The 16,881-nt window shown below is 45.6% G+C and overlaps 1 protein-coding gene across 1 annotated transcript in view; it reads left to right on the forward strand.

Moving 5' to 3' along the window:
- The window catches only part of LOC147417846 (ER lumen protein-retaining receptor-like), a 71,390-nt gene that overhangs the window by 30,559 nt on the left and 23,950 nt on the right, over positions 1-16,881 (forward strand). Inside the window, exons 2-4 of the mRNA XM_086506972.1 lie at positions 11,114-11,379; positions 11,480-11,595; positions 11,674-11,747. Coding sequence (XP_086363098.1) covers positions 11,114-11,379; positions 11,480-11,595; positions 11,674-11,747 — 456 coding nt within the window. The remainder of the gene's footprint in view (positions 1-11,113; positions 11,380-11,479; positions 11,596-11,673; positions 11,748-16,881) is intronic.

Raw genomic sequence — 16,881 nt, forward strand, 5'->3', positions numbered from 1 at the left:
TATGGCGACATTGCTCGCATCTGTCCATACCTCAAAGGGGTCGTCCCAAGAGGCAAGGATGAGACACGGCGCTTCTGTCACCGCAATCTTGAGAGCTGCGAAAGCCTCAATGGCTGCCTCAGGCAAAACCATGTACTATCAGTGAGTTTTTACCCCTTTCAAAACATCTTTCATGGGTGCGGCAATGTGTGCAAAATTCTCTATGTGCGAACTATATGCTTGACATAAACCACGAAAAGAATGCACATCATCATATGCAGTTTTGGGCAAATCCCAATCACGAACCTGTTCTACCTTCGCGGGATCGAGCTTGACACCTTCTGTAGAAATGATATAACTCAAATAAGTAACTTGAGTGAGAAAAAACTCAAATTTCTTAGGTGCAATATACAACTGACACCGATCCAAACGGGCTAAAATCCTTTCTATATCCTTTTCATGTTGTTCCCACGATGCAGAGAAAATGAGAATATCATCAAGAAAGATAAACACACACACGCCAATCATATCGCCAAAACGGCCTACCATGAGACGGTTGAATATACCCACGACACTTGTCAACCCAAAAGGCATAAGCACATACTCCCATTGCTCGATCTGTGCGAAAGGCAGTCTTGTAGATATCGCCTTTGAATACCCTTACTTGATGGTATCCACTTTTGAGATCGACCTTGCTGAAAACCTTTGCCCCATTGAGCCTATCGAGGATATACTCAATGCGAGGTATTGGAAACTTATTCTTGACGGTCATCTTGTTCAAAGCCCTGTAATCAACACACAAACGAGATGAACCATCCTTCTTGCGGACAAATAAGATAGGAGCAGCAAAAGGACTTACACTAGGGCGTATGAATCCTTTGGACACCAACTCCTTGAGTTGCCGTTCTAACTCTTCTTCTTGAGTCTTGTTCAAACGGTAGGGAGCTTACTGACTGACTGTGCCCCTTCCGTGAGTTCGATGCGATGGTCCTTCGGCGGCTCGGGAGGGAGATGGGATGGAAGATCATCCTGCAAAAAGAGGTGCTCATACTTGGTAAACAACGCTGAATACTTGTCTGGAGGCTGGACCTTTGAGTAACTGGAGAGGCATAGATGAATGCCGCTTGTGCTCCTCGTTGTAATTCACGCTTGGCCTGCACATGAGAAATGAGAGATAAAGAATGAAGACCCTCACCACGAACGATCATGGGACAGTCACTTTTGGCATTTAGAGTGAGCGTATTGTCTGCCCAATCAATGAGAGGGTTATGCTCACGAAACCATCTAATGTCCAGAATCATATCATATCCTGAGAGAGGAGACACAACAAATTTTCTATGGAGGAAGCTTGCTGAACAGTGAATAACACAAAGGCACTCTTGCGTAATGAGAGAGTCCATATTGGGAGCGAAGCCCGACACCTCGAGAGTTGTCGTCGAGCTAACCTCTAGGCGGGCTCTCTCTACAAGAGAGTCACCAATCACGTCATGCATACTGCCTGAATCAAACAATATGACAAAACACTGACCCTTCACATGACCATAAAATTTAAAGAGAGACTCATTAATGTGTGTCAGAGACATGCGGAGAATCAGAGTGGTTTACTAAAGTGCTTGTGGTAGTTGCCGGTGCTTTGGGTTCTTTAGGTGGTGCTGTTTTAGGACATGCCTTCTTTATATGACCCTTGACGTGACATTGATAACATCGACCTTCTTTAGCATAAATGATTTGTTCTTCTGGCGTTATGTATCCTTGTCACGTGACACATCCAACCCTATGCGTCCGTGGACAAGCTACAGCATGACTAGGGTTCAGTTCCGTCAAGTCAGTCTAGAATAGGAGGTGATTTGACACTTTTGTGAGTCTGTTCGCAGACCGTGCATGACCAGTCACTTAGATTAGATGCATATCCTCCGGTTGCATAGAGCATGATCATCAGTATTCCCATCAGAATCCATTAGAATCCATCAAGGGAATTTTCGAGTGCATTAAATCTATTTTCCCTATTTTTGACATTTTTCACTTATTTATTAAGTGACTTTTGTTGGGAACTAGGTAGGGCAATTTTGCTAAAGATAATATATAAGAAAACCAAAGCTAGCACTTTCTGGCAGAGGAGGCAGTAGGAGCAGTGCTCAACAAGCCAAGTCTCAACAAGAACAAGAACCCCTCTCAGCAAGACAACCTCCCCTTCATGCTAGCGTTTTTCCCTCAGCCCTTGGTGAATTTCAGCAGCATATCAGCGTTTGGATCAGCCCTTAGCTTGGCGTTTTCAACAAGGCTCTTCAGCAAGCAAGTGCCCAGCAAGATCAGCGTTTTCAGCCCTAAAAAGCCAGCGTTTTCAGGTCCTTGAACCAACGTTTTCAGGCCTTTGAACCAGCGTTTTCAGCAGTGGTTGTAGCAGCACAATTCAGCTGGGAAGACCCAACAAACTTAGCGTTTTTAAACCACAGCCATTGGCGTTTTTCAAGCAGCCCAGCCAGCATTTTTGAATCCAGCCAATCAACGTTTTTGCATTGCCAAACCTGCGTTTTTAGCAAGGCAAATTCAGCAGTACAACAGAGTTTGAAGGCAGCAGAAATCAGCCAACCTTAGCGTATTTGGACAGCAGTACACAGCGTTTTGGAAGCAACAGAATCCAGCCATAATCAACGTCAAAGCATTCAGTTTTCAACCATAGTCTCGGTCCCATCGCCATCATGGTCGGCCTCGACATAGCCATTAGATTGGCATCAGCATCATTGTATCAGATTGTGCAATCAATAGTAGACCACTCTCGCCATCGAGAGTGGGGCCTTCGGAGGAGGGTTTTACAACATCTCTGGTGTCGTATTCTCTTCTCTATCTCTCAGTATCATGTACCTTCACGCACAGTGTCCAATCACTTTGTTTGTGTCCATTGCACTCTCTCACCAAAGGAATGGAAGGCTCTCCCTTCCGTAAGTAAAAGGAACCTTGAGCACAGTTCGAAGCACTCATCTTGAGCAAAGTTCAACATTCATTCTGCTGCACCTTACATTGGTATCAAAGCTTTGACAGTGTTCTGTATCACTCAAGGAAAGAACCACAAGAACCACATAATTTTTTTTGCTTGTTGCGGTCGCACGTAACCCAAGTCTACTTGGGCGTGTCGATTCCTAATTGTGTTTTTGAAGAGTGAGAGGAAACCCAAGAAAGAAGGGCTTGTCCAGCCTCCTCTCGTGTCTCTTTTCACTCATTAAGAGCGGACCGTGCACTTAGCGGCCGGCCAATCGATGTGAGTTGGGAAAAAGCAACCTTGGTGTGAGCGCAAGTGCTAAGGGGTGCGCCCGCGGAAAAGAGTAGAACTCGGGTGAAGAGAAGATCCTTCTCTAACACAGATTGCAAGCGAAAGAAGAACCTCAAGACCCTCAAGACCCCCAAGAACCCAAGTTCCTCGTGAACTTCAGAACCCACGACTTCATTGGATGGTCATCACTCGAAGCGGAATGGATACTTCGCTTGGAGGTGATGAGCATGAGAGAGGTGACGAAGAATTTTCCCCACCAGTAGGTTTTTCCGACCCTCCCCCTCTACGACAAGGATTGCACAAACTCCTATGGAGGCTTTCGACAAGAGGATGATGAACAGGGAGTTAGAACGCAAAGCAAGAAACACAGAAAGAATGGCAGCATAGATCGTGAATCCGCAGAAAGAAGGGTAGCCATAGATCGTGAATACGAAGCAAGAATGGAAGCCATAGAGCGTGAGCACGAGCAAGCACGCCTGGAAAGACAAGCAGAATTTGATCGCGAGAACAAAGCAAGAAAAGAAAAGAGCGACCAACACATGAAAGAGTTCTTGCGACTCTTTTCTATTGTGCAGGCGTAGTTTGCACAGAATCAGGAAAAGGAGACTCTCTCAGTCTCGTCTTCTCCAAAGCATGACACACAGGATTTGCATGATGATAAGCATGATGAATTGATTGATAATGATAGCATGATGATTTTTATGACGATGACAAGCGTGATAATTTGCATGATGAAGATGTGATTTCTCACAAGCATGATGATTTGTGTGATCAAGACGGGATTGTTCCCAAGGATGATATGTTAGTTGATACTTTCTCTAGTGAAGCTAACCTCATTGCAGATTCGATCAATCACGAAGAACCGATCTTCGCTCTCAAGTCAAGGTCCAAAGAGCCCCCTCAGGAAGAACCGATCTTGGCTCTCGAGCCTAGGTCCAAAGAACCCCCACAAGAAGTACTATGTATTTGAATGATTAGTCCGCACGCATTGTTCGAGTGTTTTCATTCGTGATCGTGTCCTGTATTTCAATCAGCGTCTTTATGTGATCCCTTTTCCTAGGCATGACATATTGCGTTGAGCACGTTTCACTCATGAATGAGCACTGATGTATGCGGATTTCTCATGAAAAGTTGAAATGTATGCATTCAAGGAATTTACATTCCATGTCTCTTCCTTGGCATGACACAGTATCCGAAAGAACACAAGAAAGATTGAGCATCAAGCATCGGCATTTCCATTTTGTTTTGCCATAGTTGATTGATTTAGATCAGAAACACAAGATTCGATCTCATTGTTTGCATGTGTTTGATGAACGGTTTGGCACTCCGTCTCTATGTTCATCTACATTGCATGCACAGTCTTTGAGGAAGACGAGATTTTTTCCAGTCACTTTACATGGAATGGGTATGCTCATGTTTTTGTGTTGGAAGTGGTTTCATGAATTTTCAGTCTCGGTGATTCTTGAAGAAGGTAGACGTATGACTCTCGACGAAGTGGAAGCATTGAAGTTGACGGCCCAAAGAAGAAGACTTTGTTGACCTTTATGAAGTTCAAGTATCGCACCATCTCAGAAAAGAGTCCTTTCGAGGATTCCGGATGTTGTTGGCGATCTCCCTCGACGCCATACAATTCGGTACCAGTACCTCACTTTGAAAGGGAGGGGATGTCACGTGACACATCCAACCCTATGTGTCCGCGGACAAGCTACAACATGACCGGGATTCAGTTCCGTCAAGTCAGTCTAGAATAGGAAGTGATCTGGCACTTTTGTGAGTCTGTTCGCAAACCGTGCATGACCAGTCACTTAGATTAGATGCATATCCTCCGGTTGCACACAACATGATCATTAACATTCCCATCAGAATCCATCAGGGGAATTTTCCAGTGCATTAAACCTATTTTCCCTATTTTTGACATTTTTCACTTACTTATTAAGTGACTTTTGTTGAGAACTAGGTAGGGCAATGTTGCTAAGATAATATATAAGCAAACCAAAGCTAGCACTTATGGCAGAGGAGGTAGTAGGAGCAGTGCTCAACAGGACAAGTCTCAACAAGAACAAGAACCCCTCTCAGCAAGACAACCTCCCCTTCATGCTAGCGTTTTCCCCTCAACCCTTGGTGAATTTCAGCAGCATATCAGCGTTTGGATCAGCCCTTAGCCTGGCGTTTTCAGCAAGCAGGTGCCCAGCAAGATCAGCGTTTTCAGCCCTAAAAAGCCAGCGTTTTCAGGTCCTTGAACCAGCATTTTCAGGCTCTTGAACCAGCGTTTTCAGCAGTGGTTGCAGCAGCACAATGCAGCAGGGAAGACCCAGCAAACTTAGCGTTTTTAAACCACAGCCATTGGCGTTTTTCAAGCAGCCTAGCCAGCGTTTTTGAATCCAGCTAATCAGTGTTTTTGCATTGCCAAACCTGCGTTTTCAGCATGGCAAATTCAGCAGTACAACAGAGTTTGAAGGTAGCGTATTTGGACAGCAGTACAACAGCGTTTTGGAAGCAGCAGAATCCAGCCATAGTCAGCGTCGAAGCATTCAGTTTTCAGCCATAGTCTCGATCCCGTCGCCATCATCGTCGGCCTCGACATAGCCATTAGATTGGCATCAGCATCATTGTATCAGATTGTGCAATCAATAGTAGACCACTCTCGCCATAGAGAGTGGGGCCTTCGAAGGAGGGTTTTACGTCTCTGGTGTCGTATTCTCTTCTCTATCTCTCAGTCTCATGTACCTTCACGCACAGTGTCCAATCACTTGTTTGTGTCCATTGCACTCTCTCACTAAAGGAACGGAAGGCTCTCCCTTCCGTAAGTAAAAGGAACCTTGAGCACAGTTCGGAGCACTCATCTTGAGCAAAGTTCAACATTCATTCCGCTGCACCTTACAATCCTCCTATAATTCCTTGTGTAGCTTTGTCATCTGGGGTGAGCTTAGGTTGAACAGGTGTTTTGGCTTTACCCTTAGATTCATTTTGAGAGTTCTTTTCCGAAGGATTAGAGGAAGATGAGCGAGAAGAGTTACCATTCTTACCGTTCTCACCGTTATGTGGGTTCTGAGGAGTCTGAGAGGTATCGTGAGATTCATTTTGAGAGTTCTTTTGCGTAGGATTAGAGGAAGATGGGCTAGAAGAGTCACCATTCTTACCGTTCTTACCGGTATGTGGGTTCTGAGGAGTCTAAGAGGTACTGTGAGAAGACTTGTTCTTCTTAGGCTTTCCTTTATGTGCTTCATCTCATGTGCGAGAGCAATCCCTACCGCCTTGTTGAGATCCATAGGGTTGAGTACTTCAACATCAAACTTGATATACTCGTCCAACCCGAAAAGAAATGCCTCTTTGCGTTAATCATCCGATTTGCGTAATTGGGTGCCGAGCTGCAAAACACGGTCAGAGACAGATATAACTGGGATACCATTTTTCTTGAGACTGCGCAAATCTTCTTTCAACCGGGCTAGGTACTAAGGTGGCATAAACCGCGCCTTGAGCTTGTTTTGGAAGTCGCTTGATATCAATTAATGGCATCACCGGCAAGATACATGGCTGTGGTTAAAACCTTGCTATTCCCTGTTTTCTTAGTTGTTGTAAAGTAAGCATTTAATTGATGCAACCAAGAATGAATAACATTAGCATCCATCGTACCGTCATACTTACTGAACGTCAACTTCTCAGTGACTGGATTGTTGGAGTCCGCATCTGTAACTTCGCTACCTGATGAACTGCCCACATCCTTGACTGGCTCGGATCTCGAGGTGAGTACCTGTAGAACCAACTCTTGCATGCGTTAGTCTCTCTGTGCCTCACGCTCTAACTCCGTAGCCGCTCACCTTTCTTCGGCCGCTATGCATTAAACTTCGTGTGTTTGCTCCATGGCGGCGCGTTGCGCCTCTTGTTGTAGCATCATGTCCATCACCGACTTGACCAAAGCTTCCATAGGATTTGGTGCAATCCGTGGCATAGATGGGGATGGGGGAGGATCGGGAAACAATCATCCCGGTGTAGAAACTTCTTCTTCACCAACTCCACTCTCATCACCTTCACACAAAGTATCCATTCCGCTTTGGGTGATGACCATACACTGAGATCTTGGGTACTTAAGTTTGTGAGGAACTTGGGTTCTTGAGTTCTTGAGTTCTTGAGTTCTTGAGTTCTTGAGGTTCTTAGTTCTTTAGCTTGCAATCGGTGTTTGAGAAGGCTTTTCTCTTACCTGAGCTCGACTCTTCCCTACGGGGGCACCCCTTGGCGGTCTTGCGCTCACACCAAAGTTGCTTTTTTCCACCTCACGTCGATTGGCCGGCCGCTAAGTGCACGGTCCGCTCTCAATGAGTGAAAAGAGGAACAAGGGGAGGCTCGACAAGCCCTTCTTTCTTGGATTACCTGTTACTCTTCAAAAACACAATTAGGAATCGACACGCCCAAGTGGACTTGGGTTACGTGCGACCGAAACAAGCAAAAAATTTCTTATGGTTCTTTCCTTGAGTGATACAGAACACTGCCAAAAAGCTCTGATACCAACGTAAGGTGCAGCGGAAGTGAAAGTTGCCATTGGTCAAGATGAGTGCTCCAAAGAGAGCTCAAGGGTTCCTTTTACTTACGGAAGGGAGAGCCTTCCGTTCCTTTAGAGAGAGAGTGCAATGATCACAAACAAAGTGAACGCTACTGTGAATAAAAGTGCTGAGAGTGAGAGAAAGAGAGAGAAGAATACGACACCAGACGGTTCTCAAACCCTCCTCCAAGGGCCCCTCTCTCTATGGCGAGAGAGGTCTATACTATAGATTGGACAAATCTGGTACAATGGTCTAGATGCAATTGACTTGCCGATGATGTCGACGACTATGACGACGACGACGAGGATGGTGTCACAAGACGGGCACCACGTGCCAATAGAAAAGAACAGACTGAATAGACTTTTAGCACTTCAATAACAACTGAACTGAAATAGAGAGAGACGACACGCGACACGGAGTGGCAGAATTCCACCCCAGAGAGTATTGGCCCCAAACCTTGGTGCCCCTTTTGGTATTTCTTTATATTGCATCAACCTAGTACAAGCCGGTACTCAAGACTTTGCACCTTCTCCAGGAAGCATGCGAGAGAATGAGCCCTAACCTCCTGAAAAGCAGTTTTTCATGAAAAGCCTTTTAACTCAAAAGCATCTGGTGCAAAAAAAATACCAAAAAGCTGCCAGCGTAAATCACGGAAATCCGTACAACTACCACGTCATCAGCCAGTGCAAAACGCGGAAATCAGTACAGCCTGCCACGTCATTATGCCAACGCAATTTTCGGAAATCTGCCACGTCATCAGTATTTGTGTGTGTGCGGGTCCTGCTTTATTTTAATCCTTTATGTCACTTGGGGTCCCATCGGACGGGGTCCCCATAAGTTTGTAGGACTTCTTTTATTACTTGCTCTTCTTAGGGTTTAGGCCCCTCGGCCGGCATCTATAAGTTGGCTCCCTTCTTTAGGCTTTGACACGTCAGCAGTTTGTTACAGACGGGCTGAAATCTGGAAATGAAAGGACTGATCTGCTTAATTCTGAAACGCTGGCTGATTTGGAAAACGCTGGCTGAATTCTGCGACCCGGCGAGGATCTGCTACTGAGGTGGAGATTTGCGAGGCTAAGGGCTGATCTGCTGATGCAGAGGGCTGAAAACTGAAAATGCTGGCTGGCTTTACTGAAGCGGAATGCTGAAAACTGAAAACGTTGGTCTAATCCGCAAGTTTAGAAAACGCTAGGGCTGATCTGCTGAATTGCAAAAACGCCAAGGCTAATTTGCTGGTGCAAAAAACGATGGGTACTGAAGGCTGAAAACGCTGATGGTTTCTGCCGGTCTTGCTGAGAAGATGCACTGCAAGTTGCCTGAGCTCCTTCTGTTGCTTCTTTTGCTTCTATTGAGTGACCACTGGGTTTCTCCGTAGTAGCAATTTTCCCTACTTACTTTTCCAACAAAAGTCACTTAAATAAATAAGTGAAAAATGTGTATTTTGGGATGAAGGGTTCTATGCTTTGTAAAATGCTCATGATGGGTACTGAATGCCATGCTAATGATTATCCTGTGTGTAATTAGAGGATATGCAACTAATCTAAGTGCCTGGACATGCACGGCCTGCGCACAGGCTCACAAAGGTGCCAGAACACTTCCTAGGCTAACCTGAACCTGAGACAGCTTGTCCACATGCACATAGGGTTAGATGTGCACGTGACACCTCATTAGCCTTGTTCAAACGATATGGAAACTTACTTACAGGTTGTGCTCCGTCCACTAGGTTGATGACATGATTCTGAGGTCGCTTGGGAGGGAGTGTAGGGGGAAGATCATCTTGGAGAAACAAGTGCTCAAACTTGGCAAACAACTCACCATACCTGTCAGGAATACCCAAGCTCCTTGATGTGGCGTTGACATAGATGACTGCCGCTTGGGTTCCTCGACGTAGCTTTCTTTTAGCCTGGACATGAGAGATGAGAGGGAGAGAGGGAATGCCGCTCTCGCCTCGAATGAGGATGGGTTGCGACACATTGCCATTGATGAGAAGCGCAAACTTCTCCCAATCGACAATGGGCTTAAACATGCGAAACCACTTAATGCCCAAAATGATATCACATCGTGCAAGTTTAGAGACTACAAAGCGACGAGTCAACTGGGTTTGTTGAATGACCAATTTGACATCATTATATTCTTGCGAGATCGAAGCGTCCATGCCTCGAACCGCTGCACCAGGAGGGTGGGGATAGGAGAATTCTGAAGACGTACACATTTCACAAGAGATTCACTTATGACATCATGAGAACTTCCAGAATCAAACAACATAGTAACCCTTTCTGCCATACAGTGCTTGGCAGGGGGTTTGGTGTTTTATATGTGGTAAAGTGGGGGTTTTAAAAGTGTGAAACCTGGAATCACATCCTATGCAATGTGTATAGCTCTTGTATGAATTGGTTGTTTTAAAAAATGGTATGTAGTGATACATACCATTTTATTTTATCAGTACAAAAGTACGTAACTTACATATAGATTACGTACCGGACACTACCTAACTTTCCACCGACAGGGTTCTAAGATCTTATGGTATAGTTGGATCCTATACAAGTACAATAGGTGTTGGGTGGGCAAGTATGGGTGAATCTTATTTCAAATTGAATAGATTATGGTGTGTGGGAAAAGAAAGTATTGTTAGAGTTTGTACATACAAGGGTTATGGCTTATGTACACTATAATAAAGGCATAAGAAATAATCAGGAAAAAAAGCAATCAATTGGGAGAAAACAATCAAGCACATGTGTAAATGGTAAAATAACCATAACAGTGTGCATATTTGACGAGTTTTGCAAGTGCTTTATAAGGTTAAAATTGTGTCATTTAGTTGTCCATTGTACGACCATACTAAATGGGTAGTTGTAAGCTTATTGGAAGTACTACAGCGTGATATCTCTTGCCTTATGCTAAAATACATGCTCTTGACATTTTACATTCTTATTTCTTGCCTTTTTCAATCCACAAGAGAATGTTCACCTTTCCTGAACGTTGAAAGTAGGTTTTTGCTAGCAGCTCTTTTCTGTTGAATGGCCTCATAGAGACCATCCTGGAATATCGCACTCTAGAATGAGAGCCTTCACATTGTAAAGTCTAGTTCTCTGGAATTTCTTGATTACTCCAAGGAATCTTGTGGGACATTGTTTTGGGTTTTGTTGTAGTGAGGACCAAGTGTCAAGGACCTTTCCTCCAAAGGCACTGGATCTAGTTGTACATGCTGATTGCAACAGAATACTTAAAACTTGCTTCTATAGATTGTGACATCATTTTGCTAGAAAATATGATCTCATGTCGTTACTGGTTGGTAGAATGTGCATATTCAATCAAAGTATCTACTACAGGTATTTCTTTGAAGACTCAGGAGCTTTATGCAATAGTTTTTGCCACCCGTTATCTGGACATTTTCACCGACTTCATATCGTTATACAACACAATGATGAAGCTTTTCTTTTTGTGGAGCTCGTTCTCAATCGTATGGTATATGAGGTACCACAAAGTGGTTCAACGGTCTTACGACAAGGAGCAAGACACATTCCGGCACTATTTTTTGATATTGCCATGCCTCGTATTGGCTTTACTTGTACATGATAAGTCCACATTCCGTGAGGTACAATCACAATGCTTTACAATGAGGTTTTCTTTTTCCAAGCATTAAGTCCTTTATGACAGCTACTTCCAGTGGACTTACAGTTTCTGATTTATTGCAGGTGCTATGGACATTCTCTTTGTACCTTGAAGCGGTTGCTATCCTCCCACAACTTGTATTACTTCAAAGAACAAAGAATGTAGACAATATGACGGGACACTATGTCTTTTTCCTTGGGTAACCATATAGACTGTATCTCATTGTTGAATTGTCAATTCTAATGCTTGCTTTAGCTGACGGTTTTGGAGGTTCCAGGGCGTATAGAGGCTTTTACCTCTTGAATTGGATATATCGCTATTTTACGGAGAGTCATTACCGGAGATGGATTAGTAAGTATACAATTCTTTTCAAAATTGTTTGCTTTTGGCTGACCTTTTATAATATTCTGAGTGTCACGCACTAGCCTACATTGAGCACCTGTTGGGCACTTCTGCAGAACCCGCCACTAGCATTGAACAACGTGCTGAGATTGTTGGAATTTGGAGCAATTTATTTGCTTGCATTTGATGTTTAAAGGGTGGTTCAACATAATTAATTAGCTTATCCTTTTGTGTGAAACTTGCACTCCTCTACACCACGGTTCTACCTTGTTACCAGAGGTGCCCTCGGTTGAGCTCATAGCTACCGTGTCTGGTTTTGAGTGTTCAAGTCGATTCATCGGCTTCTTCGCTTTGGAGGCCATGGTCTCACGACACTTTCTCTGCTTTTCCAGAGAGAGAGAGTGGGTCGACTTCTTCGACTTCTACCCTTTGGTCAGTTCTTGCTCCATGGCGGCCACCACACCTGCATCAGGCGTCAGGACGACTGTCCATGCACCCTTCACCTAGACATATGACTTGATCATGGAGGACCTAGCGAGTATCGAGGCGGCCACTAGACATTGGTTGGGTGCATGGTGGGCCTCGGCCCTCTCCCCTTCACGCTTGCCACACCACGGATACAGGTTTACGCACTAGGAGACACCCATTTCCCGGATACAGTACGACTTCGTGATCCCATCATAGAGCAGGTCCGTGTACCTGGGCTGAACATTGGTTGGGCGCATGGTGGGCCTTGGCCCTCTCCCCTTCACGCTTGCCACACCACGGATACAGGTTTACGCACTGGGAGACTCCCATTTCCCCGATACAGTACGACTTCGTGATCCCACCATAGAACAGGTCCGGACCAGTGTCTCAAATGCCATCAGTTTGGGCACATGGTGAGAGACTGGCCTTCCCACCCTCCTCATCGCCCTAAGCCACAGAATCCCCCACCTCAGGACGTAGCAGAGGGTTGGCAAAAGGCCCCTTGTCGCCATACTTTTCGGCGGGTGCCGCCCGGTGCAGTGCCACACCCACCACCTTGTCTCCCCGACAATCTCACAGGTTTCAACTACTTCGCCGATTTAGCTGATACCAGACATACCCTCTACGTCGCGCCATCCGCCCAAAGCTACCTCACATTTAGCTGTGGAGACTTACTTCCCACCTCTGCCATCTTCACCAGCCCCTTCTCCCATTCTGCCCCCATCCCCGGACACCGCAGCTCCATCCCATGACACCCACCCCCACGTGGTACACCACCCTCCCCACCTCTTCTATGCGCCGCACCACCCCCTCCTGTTTCTCGATTCTTCATAGCTTCTGTGCCGCCAGCTTGGCAGTTTTCTAGAGCTGAGTAGAACGGTGATAGCACTGGTCCGTTATTGGTTCTCTTGTACATTTTACGGCGTGCACAAAAGGCACGCTCTCTCCTAGGTAGTTGGCAGAGTCCCATGCTCTCCTCCCTACCTTGCTGGCATGGAGACATGTACAGCGGTTTCAATGATGGAGTTTGTTATTCGACACACCTTGTAGGCTATCCCGATTTGCGCAGGCTGCGTTTCATCATTCATTGCTAGAGACAAATTGGCACAAAGCGTAGGAGCTACACACAAAGGACTGCTATTGTTTACCATTGGTTATGTTGGTGGACCATACTATCCCGATCCCTCGTACCATGCGAGTATGGTCGGAGTTGGCAATAGTCTCTACACTAGGATGCCCTTCTGACTACTTTGGCTCTTGGTTTACAGTTGCTGGCTCCTTTGCCCCAGGCCAGCTTTTGCGACCAATACCACATGATGAGGATGCGCTTCCTTTGGCTCTTGTTCCAAGGCTTCGGCTAGGGATTAAGAGAGCTCGGCATTAGTCTTGTAGCCATTGACTTAATTGATGTATGTCTTTGAGGTTCTAGACTCATTATTGGTTGACACTTGGATTTACACATTGTTACTTGGAATGTCAATGGCTTGCATCACACTAGCATCGGTGGTCCCAAACATAATTTACTTAGTAGAGATTTGCGTTCTCATGTAGAATGAGAGGTTATTCAGCGTGGCCTCGAGAGTTGTTTTGGATGAGAACTTTGCATACTTTTTTCCCTAAAGGTTTCAACTTGGAAGGAAAGTCTTCTTTACGTAAAAATATGACAATCATAAGAAACCTATGCTTTGGTGAAGGCATCCCAAACCCGAGTTAGTTCTCCCTTCAAGTCAGTTTAAAAGAACTTGGATTCCTAAAGGTTCTTGTTCAGATCCACCTTCTATCCCTAAAATCAATCCAATTGTCTTGCACAACACTATTTCTAGTAGAGTTCTGAAGGGGATTGGGGAGTACCACAGACGGAGAGTGAGAGAGAGAGAAGGAGACACGACACACAGATATGGGTGGGGAGACTCAAAGAGTGAGCAGCCCCCTATACACTTATGCTATATATAAGGTATAGAAGTCAGTGGGCGCCCAGACTCTGGGCGGTCGGGTAAGGCACAGACACCTATACCCCAACAACCTCCCACTTAAAGGCGACTGTGCCTTTAAGCAAGGGAACCTAGTCTAAAGACTACAAAAGGTGAGAGAAAACCGCTCTCAACCGATGCCCACTGGTTGGCTGTGATCGTGTGCATCCGGCTGACCTGCTCCCGTGTAAGTCCATACACCACCAGACGTACCGCACACGTACTGCAAGTATGTACGCAATACCTGCATATCTCCCTCGTGCACTATGCCATCATCAGTCAACAAACGACTGACAACCCCAACTGCAAATGCTCCCACTGCAGCTGCGATATCCGGTCTCAAGATCAGCATCTCATACATGAGACCACCGAATGCCGATGCAATGCTAGCGGGCCCTGCTAGCTCTACAGAGCATGCATCAACATATATATCCCTGGCAATAGGCATCTCTGACTGACAAGGCGTGTCAGCCACATGCATCTCCTGACTGTCCACAAAAGACGCATCAACCTGTCGTGCAACCTCAGAGCAAACCAGCTGCTCTAGGTGTCCGTTGGAAGACATATCCTGCACAACTATATCCCCATGCTCAGTGTCGAGCATAGAAAGGAATGACTGCATAATCGCTGACATCTCAGTCTCCTCTGCAATCATCCACTGCAAACATGACCACTCAATCTGTTGTGACTCGCTAGAGCTCTCATGCTCTAACTCCGTATGCATAGACTCTTGCACAACGTCCTCCTGTCGTGACTCACTAGAGCAAGACCGCTCTACCTGTCTATCTTGCATAGAAGTATCTCGCACAACTGACTCTCTGCTTTGCTCAGTCACTAGCAAAGCATGCATGTATGACTCTGTCACCTCTCTGTGTGACGGCTCAAGTCGTGCCCCAACTGTGTGCACAACGAGCTCACTACTCTGCAACCCATGAGCAAAAGAGACTCGCCTGCTCTCTCGCTCTCTACCTGGCTGCGTGATCACAGAGACAACACCGTCTCTCGCGTGATCCACATGCAATGGGTAACCTGTACCACTCCTGGCACCTCTCGCAATCACTAGCGAACCCAAATGCATCACAAAATCTCGCTCTCGTAGCGAAATCTGACATCCACAATCTCTAAGCTGACCAATCGAGATCAAACTCTCTATCAAATCTGGTACATAGCGCACATGTCGTAACAAGTAAGATGCACCACTCGGTAATGACAGTCTCACATCTCCTGCACCTGCTATCGCATACACCGATCCATCGGTCAAACGTACACTGCCAAGCATCTCGCTAGAATAGCTACAAAACCATGCACGATGCTGCGTGACATGAAACATAGCATCTGCGTCTAGCAACCACTGCGAAGGGAGTGCACTATCCACATGTATAGCATCTCGTGCATAGCTCGAGGTAAAAGTGACATCCCCGTCACTAGTATACTCCGACACTACATGTGCCTCAACTGTCAAAGCAACTGAGTCCATGGCATCACTACATACATCTCTGAGACTGCCATGTCTCCTACGATGTCGCATACGACGAAAACAACGCCGTCTAACGTGTCCAGAATGACCACAATACCAACATGTCACCTGTCGGCGTGCTCGTGAATGTACATGTCTCACACGAGTCCGTGATGACTCAGATCTATCATACATATCATGTAATCTGTGCCAAAGTGCTCTCGAAGTAGTCTCATACATAACAAGAGCATATACAGATTCCGCAAGGTGCAAAGAGAGCGTAGATAGTGCCATCTCCTCTAGCTCCTGCCACTGATCGTCAGACATGTTTGAAGGTCTACCTGCATCACCACTCAATGGTCCATGCAACCCTCGCTGTGTCAATGCGTCAAGCTTACACTCTCTCCATGCCGCAAAGTCTGACCCATCAAACACGCGCATATGTGAGAGGTCACAATCTGATCGATCACCTGTCTCTGCCATGAGCACAATGTAGCAAACTAGAAAGCAAAACCACCTCACCAACAACACTTGGAAACTGTCTACCAATATGGCCAGAAACACAATGTAAAACCTGTGAGACACACTCCAAAATAGAGCTCCCGCAATGTCAATACAAGCCTCGCATGCTCTAGTATCACACTACAATCGGTGAGCTAATCACCAAGCCCACACTGTGCGATATCGATGCATACACACGCACAAATCTCCCACCTGCAGAGAACACCGCACGCAAATGCTGAGTGCAACCCGCAATCTCTACCTAGATCGCATAAATAATACGCATAAAACTCCTGGGAAAATTTCGCCGGAGTTTCGACGTACAATGGCTATCAACACAAAATAACCATTGTCCTGCAAGCTCAATACAATGAGCAATCAATGCGCATCAAACTACATTCAACATACATGCATAAGCTCTGCAAAACTATGGCAAACAATGCTCGAGATCACAAGACTCTCCCACCTGAGAGCAAACCACTGTCTCAAGCAAAGAAAGATACACAACTCCCCACTCTTGCGAGAGTGGATACAAAAAACACAAAACTGTGTTCAAACTGACAAAACCTGTCAAAGTGAGAGTAAACACTCGATCACAAACTATGGCGAGAATCTCGGAAAAATCTGACAGAATTTTCCCTAAAAACTGAGCAAAAAACTCAAGTACAATCTCTACCATAAACCATAACACTACTCAATGCCAATGAGTAGAAATGCCAAAATGGCTCCACATTTTCACATACAATGG

This window comes from Adiantum capillus-veneris, chromosome 30 (genome assembly GCF_014529385.1).
Source record: "Adiantum capillus-veneris isolate H3 chromosome 30, ASM1452938v2, whole genome shotgun sequence".
In the NCBI taxonomy this organism is placed as follows: Eukaryota; Viridiplantae; Streptophyta; class Polypodiopsida; order Polypodiales; family Pteridaceae; genus Adiantum; species Adiantum capillus-veneris.